General features: G+C 51.1%; 1 protein-coding gene across 1 annotated transcript in view; it reads left to right on the top strand.

Moving 5' to 3' along the window:
* The window catches only part of ptgis (prostaglandin I2 (prostacyclin) synthase), a 118,522-nt gene that overhangs the window by 38,930 nt on the left and 63,959 nt on the right, over window positions 1-15,633 (top strand). The window contains exons 2-3 of the mRNA XM_072514845.1: window positions 6,333-6,456; window positions 13,984-14,162. Coding sequence (XP_072370946.1) covers window positions 6,333-6,456; window positions 13,984-14,162 — 303 coding nt within the window. The remainder of the gene's footprint in view (window positions 1-6,332; window positions 6,457-13,983; window positions 14,163-15,633) is intronic.

Genomic DNA, 15,633 nt, shown 5'->3' with positions numbered 1-15,633 from the left:
CTGTTTTAAGACCCCACTGTAAAACTTGCCAGAACGGGACACAGTGTATCCTCCGCTCAATCTGATCTCGTGTGACTTTACCTTTTGCTTTTTGTTTTTAAATATTTTTATTCAAATTTTTACATATTTTCAACAAACCCCCCCTTACAGAAAAAAGAAAAACAAAGAACACATAAATAAACATCTTACAACTACATCACTAATTCCCCCAATATACAAACACCCCATTAGCAATACTAAACACAGTAGTAAACACAAAGTACACCCCCCGCCCACCCCCCCTTGGGTTGCAGCTGATGCTGACCACCTCCTAACGCGCCGCTAGAAAGTCTAGGAACGGTTGCCACCGCCTGAAGAACCCTTGCACAGACCCTCTCAAGGCAAATTTTACCCTCTCCAATTTAGTGAATCCTGCCATGTCGCTGACCCAGGCTTCCACGCTTGGGGGCCTCGCATCTTTCCACTGTAACAGAATCCTCCGCCAGGCTACCAGGGACGCAAAGGCCAGAATACTTTCTCCTCCTGCACTCCCGGCTCATCCGATACCCCAAATAGTGCTAACCCTCAGCTCGGCTTAACCCGGGTGTTCACCACCTTAGACACCGTCCTCGCAACGCCACTCCAGAACACATCCAGTGCCGGGCACGCCCAGAACATATGGGCGTGATTTGCTGGGCTCCCCGAGCACCTCCCACACCTGTCTTCCACCCCAAAGAACCTGCTCAGCCTCGCCCCTGTCATATGCGCTCTGTGAAGAACCTTAAATTGTATCAGCCTAAGCCTGGAGCAAGAGGAGGAAGAATTGACCCTACCCAGGGCATCCACCCACGTACCCTTGTCTATCTCCTCCCCAAACTCCTCCCATTTACCCTTTAACTCCTCCACTGAGGTCTTCTCCTCCTCCTGCATCTCCTGGTAGATCGCCGAGACCTTGCCTTCTCCAACCCACACCCCCGAGAGCACCCTATCCTGGATCCTACGTGCTGGAAGCAGCGGGAACTCCCTCACCTGCTGTCTTACAAACGCCCTTACCTGCATGTACCTGAAGGCATTTCCGGGGGGAAGCCTGAATTTTTCCTCCAGCGCCCCAAGGCTCGCAAACATCCCAGCTATAAACAGGTCCCCCATCCTTCTAATTCCCGCCCTGTGCCAGCTCAGGAACCCTCCATCCATTCTCCCCGGGACGAACTGATGGTTCTCTCGGATCGGGGACCAAACCGAAGCCTCTACCTTACCCTCGTGGCGTCTCCACTGCCCCCAAATTTTCAAAGTCGTCGCCACCACCGGACTCGTAGTGTACCTTGTCGGCAGGAGTGGCAGCGGTGCTGTCACCAGTGCTCTCAGACTCGTGCCCACACAGGACGCCATCTCCAGCCTCTTCCACGCCGCCCCCACCCCCTCCATTACCCACTTGCGTATCATCGCCAAATTGGCAGCCCAGTAGCACCCACACAGATTCGGCAACGCTAACCCTCCTCTGAACCTACTCCGTTCTAGAAACACCCTTGGGGTCTTTTTCGCCCACACAAATCCCATGATGCTCTTGCTGACCCGCTTTAAAAAGGCCTTAGGGATCAGGATGGGGAGGCACTGGAATACAAAAAGGAACCTCGGGTGCACAATCATTTTCACCGACTGCACTCTACCCGCCAGGGAGAGTGGCAGCATATCCTGCCTTTTAAACTCCTCCTCCATCTGCTCCACCAGTCGCGTCAAGTTGAGCTTGTGTAGGGCCCCCCAGCTCCTGGCCACCTGGATCCCCAGGTACCGAAAACTCCTTTCCACCCTCTTCAATGGAAGCTCGTCTATCCCGCTTCCCTGGTCCCCTGGGTGTACCACGAAGAGCTCACTCTTCCCCACGTTGAGCTTATACCCGGAAAAGTCCCCAAACTCCCTGAGGATACGCATCACCTCCGGCATCTCCCCCACTGAGTCCGCCACATACAGTAACAGGTCATCGGCATACAACGATACCCAGTCTTCCTCCCCCCACTGGACCAGCCCCCTCCAGTTCCTGGACTCCCTCAAAGCCATAGGCTCAATTGCCAATGCAAATAGCAAGGGGGATAGGGGGCACCCCTGCTTCGTCCCCCGGTACAGCCGAAAGTATTCCGACCTCCTCCGATTCGTGGCACACTCACCACCGGAGCTTCATAAAGTAGCCTAACCCAACTAATGAACCCCTCCCCGAACCCAAACCTCCTCAACATTTCCTAAAGGTACCCCCACTCCACCCTATCGAAGTCCTCTCCGCATCCATCGCCGCCACCTCTCCACTGCAGACATCATGATTACGTTAAGGAGCCTCCGCACATTGGTATTCAGCTGCCTTCCCTTCACAAAACCCATCTGGTCCTCGTGAATTACCCCCGGGACACAGTTCTCAATTCTGGTAGCCAACACCTTCGCTAACAGCTTCGCGTCCATGTTGAGGAGCGAGATTGGCCTATACGACCCACACTGTAATGGGTCCTTGTCCCGCTTCAAGATCAGCGAGATCAGTGCCCTGGACATCGTCGGGGGTAGTGCCCCCCCCCCGCCCCCCCCCCCCCCCCTCGCCTCATTGAAAGTCCTCACTAGTAGAGGGCCCAGCAGGTCCATGTACTTACGGTAAGATTTCACCGGGAACCCATCTGGCCCCGGTGCCTTCCCCGTCTGCATACTCCCCAGCCCCTTAGTCAGCTCCTCCAGCCCTACTGGTGCCCCAAGCCCAGCCACCTGCTCCTCCTCCACCCTCTGGAACCTCAGCTGATCCAAAAAGCGATGCATCCCCCCCTTCTCCGTCTGGGGCTCAGACATCTACAGCCCCTCATAAAAGTCTCTAAATGACTTTACCTTTGTACCCGTCTGCCATGAGGCACTTTGTCAAAGGCTTTACTGAAGTCCATGCAAACACCATCCACTGCTCCCCCCTAATCAATCATCTTTTGAGGCAAAGAGTTCCACAGATTCACCACTCTGGCTGAAGAAATTCCTCCTCATCTCAGTTTTACAGGATTGTCCCTTCAGTTTGAGGCTGTGGCCTCGGGTTCTAGTTTTTCCTAGGAGTGGAAACATACTCTCTCTATCCACTCTATCCAGGCCTCTCAGTATCCTGTAAGTTTCAATACCCCCTCATCCTTCTAAACTCCTACGAGTACAGACCCAGAGTCCTCAACCCCTGCTCATGTGGCAAGATTTTCATTCTAGGGATCATTCTTGTGGACCTCCTCTGGACCCATCCAGTCCACAAGGGGAGGGAGGGGGGGTACAAACCTGGAGGGGGCCTCCAATGTGGCCTGGCCCGCGATCGGGGCCCACCGACTGGCGGGTCGGCCTCTCTGGTTGGGAGTCTCCCTTCTTACGCGCCGGCCCCTGTAGTCCTGCGCCATGTTGCGTCGGGGCCGGCGCGTTGAAGGAAGCCACTGCGCATGTGCGCGTTGGCGCCGGTGCCACTGCGCATGCGCGGATCCCGCGGCGGCTACTTCACGCCTGTAGGGGCCAGAATTAGTCGTCGGATCGGCCCGTTCATGCCGTGGTAAAACGTGATGCCGTTTACGACGGCGTGGACACTCTGCCGCGGGAATGGAGAATCCCGCTCCAGGTCTGCCTCATTACACATCACCAATCCAGAATTGCCTGTTCCCCAGTGGGCTCTGTCACAAGCTGCTCCAAAAAACCCACCTCGTAGATATTCCACAAATTCCTTTTCTTGGGATCCGCCACCAACCTGATTTTCCCAGTCCACTTGCATATTGAAGTCCCCCGTGATTATTGTAATATTGCCCTTCTTATAGGCCATTTCTATCTCCTGATTTATTTTCTGTCCCACATCCTGGCGGGATTCTCCCAGCCCCGCGCCGGGCCGGAGAATCCCCGCGCCCGCCACCCCGCCGCTGGCACGCGATTCTCGGAGCGGAGAATCGGCATCATTGGCGCCGCTGCGTTTGCGCGGTGCCGGTCGCGGGCCGCTCTACGCAGCCGGGCTGTCGATTCTCCGGCCAGTTGGGCCGAGCGGCTGCTCTAAAAAGGCAGAGCCCCGCCGGCGTCGCCCTCATCTGGTCACAGCCGGCATGAACTCTGCGCGCAGGGTCGGGGGGGCGAACTGTGGGGAGGGGGGCTCCGACCCCGGGGGGGGGGATGCCTCCTCCTGACTACTGCTCAGGGACCTGTACATAACTTCCATTAGGGCCTTTTTAACTTTGCGATTCCTCAACTCTACTCACAGAGATTCTATGTTCTCCGATCCTATATCACTTCTTGCTATCGATTTAAATTTAATTCCTTCCCAACAATGAAACCCCGCCCCCTCTGCCTGTCCTTTCGATAGGACACATATCCTTGGATATTTAGACCCCAGCTCTGATCCCCTTGCAGCCACGTCTCTGTGATGCCCACAACATTGTACCGGCCAATTCTATTTAGCGCAACAAGCTCATTTACCTTGTTTTGTCTCCTGAGCGCATTTATGTACAACACCCTCCGTCCTGCATTGACCACCCTCCTGCTCATGTTTTACCCCCTTTTTGCTCTACCCGAAGTTAGATTTGTGCCACCTTCTATACTTTCTGTTCTATTACTTGTTCTGGAAACTTTACTAACCTCTCCTGAGCCCTCGCCCCTTTAACCCGTTTAAAGTACTCGCCATTAACTTGCACTTTTACCTTCTCCTTTAACTTGGATTTTCTAATTCTCCATACAGCTGAACCCTCTCCCCCCCCACTACTTAGTTTAAAGTCCAATCTATAGCCCTGGTTATGCGATTTGCCAGGATTCTGGTGCACGTTAGATGCTCCGTTGGAATCAGCTATATCGCTTGAGGCCCTGCTTTTGATCGAGTCTCACTCAGGAAAGAAATAGGGCAGTTTTTATTCACAGTTAATACTGTGAATATACTAATATAGTCAGAAGGAAGTTTCCAGCTGTACTTCATCTGTTTCTTTCCATTACATTTCCATTTGAGTCAACTGGAATTCTGCTCAGTGGAAATATCCTGCAGGCTTATTTTCCCACTTGAAAAACTAAATTGGAACAAACTTAAATTGTTTCAAAAATACTCGGATAAATTAACAGAATCTTTGCTATCTCTATAATTTTGGAATGTAGACCTGCTCAATTAAATTTGCATTTCCTAATATTTAACTAGGTTTTGAACATTTACCTCAACTGGAATGATCAGTTTTGAAGCAGGCATGATTGCTCTACGAGCTTCATCCTCTTAACTGTTTGAGAACTGAATTATTAAGTAGAGCAACAACTTGAATGTATATAACACATATGCACGTCGCTTATACACTGCTTTTTTTTTTTTATTCGTTCATGGGACGGGGGCGTCTCTGGCTCTGCCAGCATTTATTGCCCATCTCTAATTGCCTAATTGCTCTTGAGGGGGCAGTTAAAAGTCAACCACACTGCTATGGGTCAGGAGTCACATGTAAGGACAGCAGATTTCCCTTCCTAAAGGACATTAGTGAACCAGATGGGCCTTTACGATACTCGATTCATGGTCATCATTCGACTTTTAATTCCTGAAATGCTATTGAGTTCAAATTCCATCACGTGTCGTGGTGGGATTCAGACCTGGGTCCCCAGATCATTATCCTGGGTCTATTACTAGTCCAGCGACAATACCACTATGCCATCTCCTTCCTTAAAACATGTTGTTCTAATTGCATACCAACATGCCCGGATGATCCAGTGCGGGGATAATTTCAGCAAGGAGTCCTTACAATGAGAGAAAAATATATTGAAATGACGTTCCCAACATGTGACGGTGGGAAACATGGCCTGCCATTGACAGCTTGTGCACACAATTGCGACCTGGTTTTACAACGCCTTAAAACCGATTTTTGCTCATCTTCTGAGGTTTTCTGCTCTTGCCCGCCATGACCCTCATCACGAACGGGCATGGATAATCTCGGTGGTTGATGTAAATCAGAAACACCAAACTCAAGGAAAAAACCACTGTACTTCCCCATCATCCCCCAATGCATTTTGACCATAATGGAATTCCTAACTATTTTTCTACCCTTTAGCCAATCTCAAATAGATTAACCCACAACTTTGAGGTTAGCTAATAGTATTGTGAGTGAAACTTTGCCATCCAAAAGTCTAAGTTGGTTGAATTTACCACAATCCCCTTGAGGTGTCACACCTCATAAAGAATTCAAGGATGTGATGAGGTAAAATCTTCCCCTTCTGAATATGAGGCTCCTCTGTGTGCTTTAATCCAGGTTTTAACCCACTTATGTGAATTATTTGATTGAGGCATACATGTTTTCATATCCATAAAAGTAATAGCGATAGTAATAATAAGAATGAACTTAGAATTAATGTTTTAATTGTTCCTTTAGGTTATCAAATGAACCACCTCTAGATAAAGGTACCATCCCTTGGCTGGGGCATGCCTTCGACTTTGGCAAGGATAGTGCCAAATTCTTAATAAAAATGAAGAAAAAATATGGGGACATCTTCACGGTAAGAACTCTTTAACTTTGATACTGAACCATATCTGCAAACTTCCAAAAATACTTGTTTCCATTTAATGTTGCTCTTGGAACAGCTTGTTATTGCTCTACCCACAGTAGAGCTGATGTCTCATTTAGCTAACCTTGGTTACATTGCCTAAATTCTTAACTGAAGAATAGAACAATTGTCATACTGCAGTACACAGAATAAATTGAAAATTTAATTGTAAAAAAAATTATTCCCAAACCATTTTAATGTGAAGAAAATTATTATTACTTTCATCAGCTGATCTGTTCTTGTTATTGGGCGGGATTCTCCGCTGTGAGTCTGCCTCGCGACCGCTGCCAGCAAGGAGAGAGGACTTGGCGCTCGGCCAAATCTCCATTCACTGCAGCGGGAATGGCGAATCAAAGTTATTGGGGTGAATTCTCTGCCAATGGGATCCTCCGTTCTGCCGGCAGCGCACCCCCGCCTGCGGGTTTCCCGGTGGCGTGGGGTGGCCACAATGGGAAATCCCAATGGAGATTCCCGCTGCCGGCGACGGCCCGTCACCGAGGAACACGCGGCTGGAGAGTCAGAGAATTCATCCCATTGTGTTTCCAATTTGAACTTGTATGACAGGGAATATAATGTGTTAAAATGTATTACCCTGCCCAGCAAGGTAGATCAATTGGAAAGTTATTTTTGCTAACATAGTCACTGAAGCAGTTGTTAAACGTTAGTTATGTATAATGCCGTTCATGTTAAAGCTCAGTCTTAAAGAAGGTTCTTCAAGATGTGGAGATGCCGGCGTTGGACTGGGGTGAGCACAGTAAGAAGTTTTACAACACCAGGTTAAAGTCCAACAGGTTTGTTTCGATGTCACGAGCTTTCGGAGCACTGCTCACCTGATGAAGGAGCAGCGCTCCGAAAGCTAGCGACATCGAAACAAACCTGTTGGACTTTAACCTGGTGTTGTAAAACTTCTTAAGGTTCTTCACGGCAAACCTGCACAGAAAATGCAAAAGGTGAACTTTCACTGCCATCTAGTGTTACTAAAAAATAATACAGGAAAGTAACAAGAATGGTGAAAAGGGATGGAACTTTTCTAAAAAATGGCAAAATACAGATTCTGACTGAAAACTGGAATGTTTCTTCCCAGAAACAGGGCTTTTATTTCACTTTGTGGGAGCGATTCAGCAAAGAAAGAGTCATTTTGGGCGAGTTTAACAGGAAGATCCAGACCGATATTCACTCACACTTTGGGCGTGATCCACCGGCTGTGTTACACCCAAAACGCAGCATGCCGGGAGATCCCTCTTCCAGGATCTACCCGGCTGCCCAGGGCTAGCGAGATCTAACGTGTTCTCACGAGATGTTGTGATGTGAATCCTGTCCGTTATGGGCAGATCACTTTTTAGTGCATGTTAGAGTGAGACAGCTATGATTTACCCAAGGGGTTGGGATCTAAACCCTTCGCCTTGCAGACCATGGGCGAGTGCTGTTCAGTGCTGGTCTCCACAAACAGGGACCTGACAGACTAGCACTCTGGGAGTCTCCCAGGGTTTTGAAGACGCCCAGGTGCTTGGCATCTGGCAAGGTGGCATCTCAGCACTGCTGGTACCATCTGGGTACTTTGCCACCTGGGTTCTAGCTTGGCAATACCAAGGTGCCCAGGTGGCATTGCCAGCTGGCATTCGTCCCACGACGGGGACTGGGCCCAGGGTACCCTGTGCGGGTATGGTGGGGGGGGGGGGGGGGTGTTGAGGACTACTTCTAGGTGAATTGGGGCTTTGAGTCATGTCCGGGGTTTTGAGATTGGGACGCTATGTAAGAATGGCTTCCTGATCTCCTCCTGCATTGAGGAGTTCTGGCGAGCGGAGCTCCTCAGTGCAAGAAACGGGACTAACTGTGGCCTTGTCAGGGAGTTCCCCACTGAGGCCCCAAAACTACCCGAATGGGAATAGAGTGTGTTTCGATAGGCTATTTGTAAGGGAAAAGGGTTGAGTGGGGAGTCGTGGGTTGGCATGAAGTGGCGTAGTGGCGGAAAAGCACCATGACGGATGTGTTGGAGGCATAGGTTTGCATGGAGGGTATGAGAGGCAATTGGGGGGGTGGGTCATAGGTTGGCATGCACGGGATATGGGGAGTGTGGGGATGAGAGGGTGAGGGATGAGGGCTCGCAGGCTGTTCTGTTTTTCTTTTGTTTTATGTTTGATACTATTCCAGTGTAGCAAGGCAGGCTCCCCACCCAGCCCACCTCCACACCACTTCCAGGATCACCGATCCAACTCCTAATTTGGCCTTTGCCTCCCTGATAGTCCGGAGACAGGTTTTGTTGTGTTGGCGGGACTCGGAGCCACCGAAGGTAGGGGTATGGGTGGGCGATTTGGCAGAGTTCCTGCATTTGGAAAATATCAAGTTCGGCATTTGGGGGCGGAGGAGGGGGCACCGTGAGGTGGAAGCTGTTTGTTGACTTTGTTAAGGGGTATTGAGTCATCAGCGGGTGGTGTGGGGGTCAGTTGTTGTTTTACTTTTTGGGTGGGGGGGGGCGAAAAGATGGAAAGGGAGGCGCGTGTCAGGGTGGTAGCAAGCTGAGTAGGGGGTGTTAGTTAGGGGAGGTGCAGGGAGGGTGGACTTTGTTACCTGTTGACATGGTTGGCTTTCAAATTTTTGAGATTATGTACATATTTAAAGTGCCTTCAATGAAATGTTTTTCAATAAAAAGAGAATGAAACATTTGCGAAAGAAAGAATGCATGAAATATCTCACTGATCAATTATTTTGATGATTGTAAAATGTTTGTATCTGTAAACTCCCGGTAAACAATGGGATTAATTTTAAACATAAACAGAAAATGCTGAAAAATCTCACCAGCTCTGACAGCATCTGTGGAGACAGAACAGAATTCCTGTTTTGAGGCTGGGTGACTCCACACCAGAGCTAGACAGAAATAGGGGGCGGGTTCTCTGATCCTGAGACTAAGTGTTGACGCCGTCGTAAACGCTGTTGCGTTTCACAACGGCGTCAACATGCCCTCATGAGCAGCGATTCTGACCCCTACAGGGGGCCAGCATGGCACTGGAGCGACCCACGCCGCTCCAGCTGCCGATGCCGGCGTCAGATGGGTGCCGCGGGTCTGCGCATGTGCAGTGGGACCGACGCGATTGCACGGATGCGCGGTGGCTCCCTTCTCCGCGCGGGCCCCGACGCAACATGGCGTATGGCTACAGGGGCCGGCACGGAGCAAAAGAGGCCCCCAGCCCGAGAGGCCGGCCCGCTGATTGGTAGGCCCCGATCACGGGCCAGGCCACAGAGGAGCCCCCCCCCCCCCCCAGGGTCGGACCCTCCTCCTCCCCCACCAGGCCGCACCCGGATGCATGCACGCCGAGGTCCCGCCTGGTACGACCTCACATGAATGGCGCCGGTGGAACTCGGATTTTTTGTACAGCCGCTCGGCCCATCCCGGCGGAGAATCGCCGGGGGGGTGGGGGGGGCTGCCTTGAGCGGCCCTCAATTGGCACTGCGCTGACCGTGCCGGCACCAATGGCGCCGATTCTCCGCTCTCCTGAGAATCACGGACCAGCGTCGGGGTAGTCCCATGTGAATCGCGCCCATCCCGGCGATTCTCCTGCCCGGCCTGGACTGAGAGAATCTCGCCCAGGATCATGGGCGGGATTCTCCGCGAACCGGCGAGGCGGGCAACTCCGCCGCAAGGAGTGGCGTGAACCACTCCGGCATCGGGCCGCCCCGAAGTTGCGGATTCCTCCGCACCTTCAGGGGCTAGGCCGTCGGCGGAATGGTTTGCGCCCCGCCGGCCGGCGCAGAAGGGGCTTGGCGCCACGCCAACCGCCGCCGAAGGCCCTCCGCCAGCCGGAGTTGGCGCATGCGCGGGAGCGCCAGTGCTTGCTGGCGTCATCCTAGCGAATGCGCAGGGGGGATCATCTCCGCGTCGGCCATTGCGGAGGACCACAGCAGTCGACACAGAGGAATAGAGTGCCCCCAAGGCACAGGCCTGCCCGCGGATCAGTGGGCCCTGAGACAGTCCACCGTGGGGGCACCTCCCGGGGCCAGATCCCCCCGCGACCCCCCCCCAGAGGACCCCGGAGGCCGCCCGCAGAGCCAGGTCCCGCCGGTAAGTACCTACTCTAATTTACGCCGGCGGGACCGGCCAAAAACGTGCGGCCACTCGGCCCAGCGCGGGCCGGAGAATGGCCGTGGGGGCGGGCGCTGCTAGCGGCCGCTGACCGGCGTGGCACGATTCCCGCCCCTGCCAAATCCCCGGTGCTGGAGAATTCGGCAGCTGGCGGGGGCGGGATACACGCCGTCCCCCGGCCATTCTCCGACCCGGCGGGGGGTCGGAGAATCCCGCCCCATATTTATACTGCAGTCGGTGGTGGAGCAATGGGTTTGGATTGAGGGCCAGCGATAGGGGGAGGTTAGAGAGAGATGGACTAAAAGACAAAGGGACTGTAAACGGTGGTGATCATGGCTAAAAAGGGTGCAGATAGTGGAACATTAAGAGATCAGAACAAACGTACAGTGTGTCAGAGGACAACCTGGAACAGGAACAGATGGCTCTATTGTTGTGGTGTAGGGCGAGGGGAGACGGTGGTAAGTGAAAAACAAGATGGAAAGTGGTGTGGAAGAAATGAAAGTAAATAGATAGAAATAAAAATGGGGTGAAGATGAAGGAGAGAGTTCACAGACTGAAGTTTCAACAACTGAAAAGCTGTAATGTGCATCCCAGTTTGCATTGGGATTTTAATTATAACCTAGCCTGTCCAGTGGAAACAGAGCAACTATACAATGTAAAACATCCTCCCAAAGCATAGAAACTCTGTTACCCTCCAGTGCCATGGGCAATGACTGGGTACTACCCGGGCATGATCCTGTCCTCCTTGGGGGCTATGCTGCCCTGTGCATCAGGAACCTGTTGTGAATGGACTATTTAACGAGGGGGGGGGGATTATCAGGTGTAAAGAACTAATAGACCAGGGCAGCACGGTAGCACAGTGGTTAGCACTGTTGCTTCACAGCTCCAGGGACCCTGGTTTTATTCCTGGCTTGGGTCACTGTCTGTGCGGAGTCTACACGTTCTCCCCATGTCTGCGTGGGTTTCCTCCGGGTGCTCCGGTTTCCTCCCACAAGTCCTGAAGGTGTTAGGTGAATTGGACATTCTGAATTCTCCCTCGGTGTACCTGAACAGGCGCTGGAGTGTGGCGACTAGGGACATTTCACAGTAACTTCATTGCAGTGTTAATGTAAATCCACTTGTGACAATAATAATAATTAATTGGATTTAGATGTATTCACATGCGGTCCTGTCTTTCAAAGTTGCGATTCCCGATACTTCATTGGTGGAGGGAGGGGGGGACGATGGATCGGGGAAATCCTGCTGGTCTAAAAGCCGCTTTAGGACTCCCATGCGATTCTCCGCCTACTCCATGCTTCCCGCCCCCGAAGACAGGAGGGGAAAACCCTTCCCGGTAGTTGTAAAACTGACTTGGTATAGTACCACTATTGACCGGAGTATGCAATTACAATTTACACAGGCAAATTTACAGAGGCTGTTTCCATTGTAAATATGGACAGTACTTGGAATAATGTTGGCACAGAAGTGTAACAAATACATAACAGCAGGAAGTGAAGCTTTATAGATAGAGGGCACGATCTAACCAAATAAAATAGTGTTGTTTTGGGTGGGATCTAACGGCACTCTGTCTTGTTTTCCAGCTCCTCAATGCAGGAAGGGATCGGGACGGCATTTTTAAATGGCACCCCGACCTCACAAGGCCCCCCAATGCAATCCCCGGAAGCCTCAATGCCCCACCCCACCTTTAAGGGGGTTCTCTGAGCCCCCTCACTCCAACACATATGGGCAGGGCATCCCTGAGCCCGATCACCAGTGCGGGCACCGCCCGGGTGCTCAGGTGGCACTGCCGGTGTGTCAGACTGGTCGTACCAAAGGGCCCGGGTGGCACCAGCAATACCAGGATGCCAGGCTGGCCAGAGGTCGATGGTCGATCCCTCAAGTGCTGTTCTGCCTGGTACCAGTTTTTGGGGACCAGTACTGGATGTCATCCGGCTGGGGACTCCTCAGTGAGGCTGGTAGATGCCAGGTGGCTGTTCGATCCAGCGAAGGCAGAGGTAAGTCAGCTTCTGAGCTGACTTTACTCTGCGAGACTGGATCCTGCCTATTGTGCGTGGGATCCAGATCACGATATCTCACAAGATCTGGTTTGATTCCATGAGGCTGTCGGAATTCCCGGGGGAAGCCTCTCCAAGGATCTACCAGCTGCGTCCCAGTTAATTCTGGTGGGAAGTGGTCGGTAGATCGCGCCCTGAAACCTCTGTGCAGATGTAAGATTTTAAACAGCTTCAATTTGTCATGTAACTCTCTTTCATTTAAATTGAAGAGATTTTCTAAATAGCAATATTTTCTCAGTTCGAAATTAAGAAAAAGGACTGGAATGAAAGGGTAGATACTCTGAAAACATTCAAATATTAAGTGCCACAAAATTTAATTAATTGCAATTTTGGAGTAATATTAACAGGATAGAATGGACTATTTGAAGTTCCAATGTGCTGAAAATTAATTATCATGACAAATTCTAAATAAAGAAATTTTCATGATTCTTGAACTATGTTGACTCCTGAACCATCTCAAACGGTTCCATATGCATCTCTTGTTTCTTGGGAAGCAAAAGTCTGTGTGGTGGAAAACAAATTTTAAAAACACCTTTGCTGTCCGATCTAACCTCCAATAATTTAAGAATACCAAAAATTATGGGGGCGATTCTCCAAAATGGAGACTGTGTTCGTGCCGTCGCGTTTCACGACAGCGCGAAACGGGCATGGGGACGGCTGATTCTGTCCCCCGCAGGGGGCCAGCACGGCGCTGGAGCGGTACATGCCACTCCAGCCTCCCTTCCTGGTGCCAACTGGGCACCGCGCCAACCCGCGCATGCGCAGTTGGGCCACGCGAACCCGCGCATGCGGGGGGGACTACTTCAGCGCGCCGGCCCCTACGCAACATGGAGTGGGGTTCAGGGGCCAGCTGCGGAACAAAGTAGGCCCGGGGGGGGGGGGGGAGGCCGGCCCGCCGGGGATGGTGGGCCCGATCGCAGGCCAGACCCCATCAGAGCCCCCCCCCCCCCCCCCCCCCCCCCCCCTCCGCCCGGTGCAGGAGCGCTTTTCCCCGCCCCACACGCCGCCCCCCGACCCTTCACACAGCGTTCCGCTGGTAGCGACCAGGGGTGAATGGCGCCGGCGGGACTCTGCCGTTTCCGCTCGGCCCATTCGGGCCGGAGAATCGGCGGCCTGGCCTCATACAGCGGCCTGTAACTAGCGCCGCGCCAAACGCGCTGGCGCAAATGGCGCCGATTTTCTGCACCTCGGAGAATCGCGCGCCGGCGTGGGGGCGGCGTGGCGCGGTTGCCGCGATTCTCCGGCCCGGCGCGGGGCTCGGAGAATCGCGCCTGAGAAGAGGGAACTGTGTGGGTTTCATTTTGGGGAACTCTATGACAAAGCTATTGATCTCTTTTCCCAACGTAGGTCCAAATAGCAGGACGATTTATAACGGTTTTACTTGATCCTCATTCATTCGATTCAGTTGTGAGAGAATCCAGTGCAAAGCTGAACTTCACAAAGTACGCATTAATTTTAATGGATCGAATCTTCAACCTTCAGCTTCCTGACTATGATCACAACAAAGAAAAAGCTTTATTGAAAATGTAAGTATTCTGCAGTCACAGAATATATATTATAAATATTTCAAGAAAGAAATCAATGGCATAGTAATCGATACATTCTAATTTCCACTGAAGCAAGTGCTGGGCTAAATGCTTTATTGTATGGAAATGCGTCCCATTTTAAGTAAAACAATAATCCAGATAAGTGAAGCAAGAAAAATGGTTTGCCACATAAATTATCATTTGCAGTTACATAGGCTGCTACGATGCCAGCTAATGTTACTACTGGACAGTCTGGCTTGAACCCTGGCTCGATAGATCATAACTAAATTTTGTTTAGAAACTTAGATAAATAGGGTCACAAGACTGCTGAATAAATTTAAATTAAAAAATAAAACATTTCTTAAACAAGAAAAGACTAATTATAATCCACCATTCCTTCATCAGAGCTATTCATTTACAGATATGCAAAGATTTGCAAGGATAATACAAGTTACAAAATGTATCTTTTACACTAATGTACCCAGTAAGTATACAGTCCATGTAAACCAATCGGGGGAATGTGGCCAGATACACCACTTTGTGAAATCAAATGACAGATGCCACCCAATAGGGTTTCTCATCAAATCCCCCACCCCATCTGGATGTTTGACACATTGTGAGCCTACTGGTCTGGAACGCTGGCTTTCACACTAGGGTTTCCAAAATCTACTCTTGAAGAACACGCTTTGGAATCTTCTTCCAAACAACATTATCTCTCTGGTGCATTCACCAAGGATCCATACCCAGGACTTCAACCTCTCCTTTCATTGTTCCACTGCATGTGCATTCAAGCTTCCACATAGTCTCTCAGATACCCAGCCATGTCAACAGAATACCACTGCTTCACAGGCTGCATTAAATGTCACCAACCTTAGGAACATCTTGGATGTCTGGCTTTTCACTAGCCGACTTCTCCAGGTCTGTACCTTGTAACCCTGGGCGGGATTCTCCGCCGCCATGATTCTCCGTTTTTCCGGCGCCCGGGGGTTTCCCGACGATGTGGGGCTGACTCACAATGGGAAACCCCATTGACTGGCCGGCGTCACGGAGAATCCCGCCGGCGGGTCGGGGCAGAAATGTGGCGTGGCGGGTGGAGAATCCAGCCCCGTGTCTTTTACTAGGAGCTTCTCTCTCTGCTCCTGAATTCAGTGAGCAGTACCTTATTCAGATTCCAGTTCTTTGTCCCTTTGACTTCAGTCTTTCTGAGACTTTCCTCTTTTTTTGTTTTATTCCACGGTTTCTGGACTTTCAATTTTTAGCTTCTGCTGTCTGTCCCTCGATATTGTTCTGCCTGTAACTGGCAGTTACCTAGTTACAACTAAATTCAAATACTTCTGTTTTACATTGTGGGCCCTCGGTTGCGCGGAACAGCTTAATTTCTTTTAACCCCTGTAATTGATTTTACAACATAATTCCTAAATTACATTTCAGGCAAAGTTTAAAGTGAAACTAAACTACAGACGTTTAGACA

This window comes from Scyliorhinus torazame, chromosome 8 (genome assembly GCF_047496885.1).
Source record: "Scyliorhinus torazame isolate Kashiwa2021f chromosome 8, sScyTor2.1, whole genome shotgun sequence".
Taxonomy (NCBI): Eukaryota; Metazoa; Chordata; class Chondrichthyes; order Carcharhiniformes; family Scyliorhinidae; genus Scyliorhinus; species Scyliorhinus torazame.
This window is presented reverse-complemented; position numbering and strand designations above follow the sequence as displayed.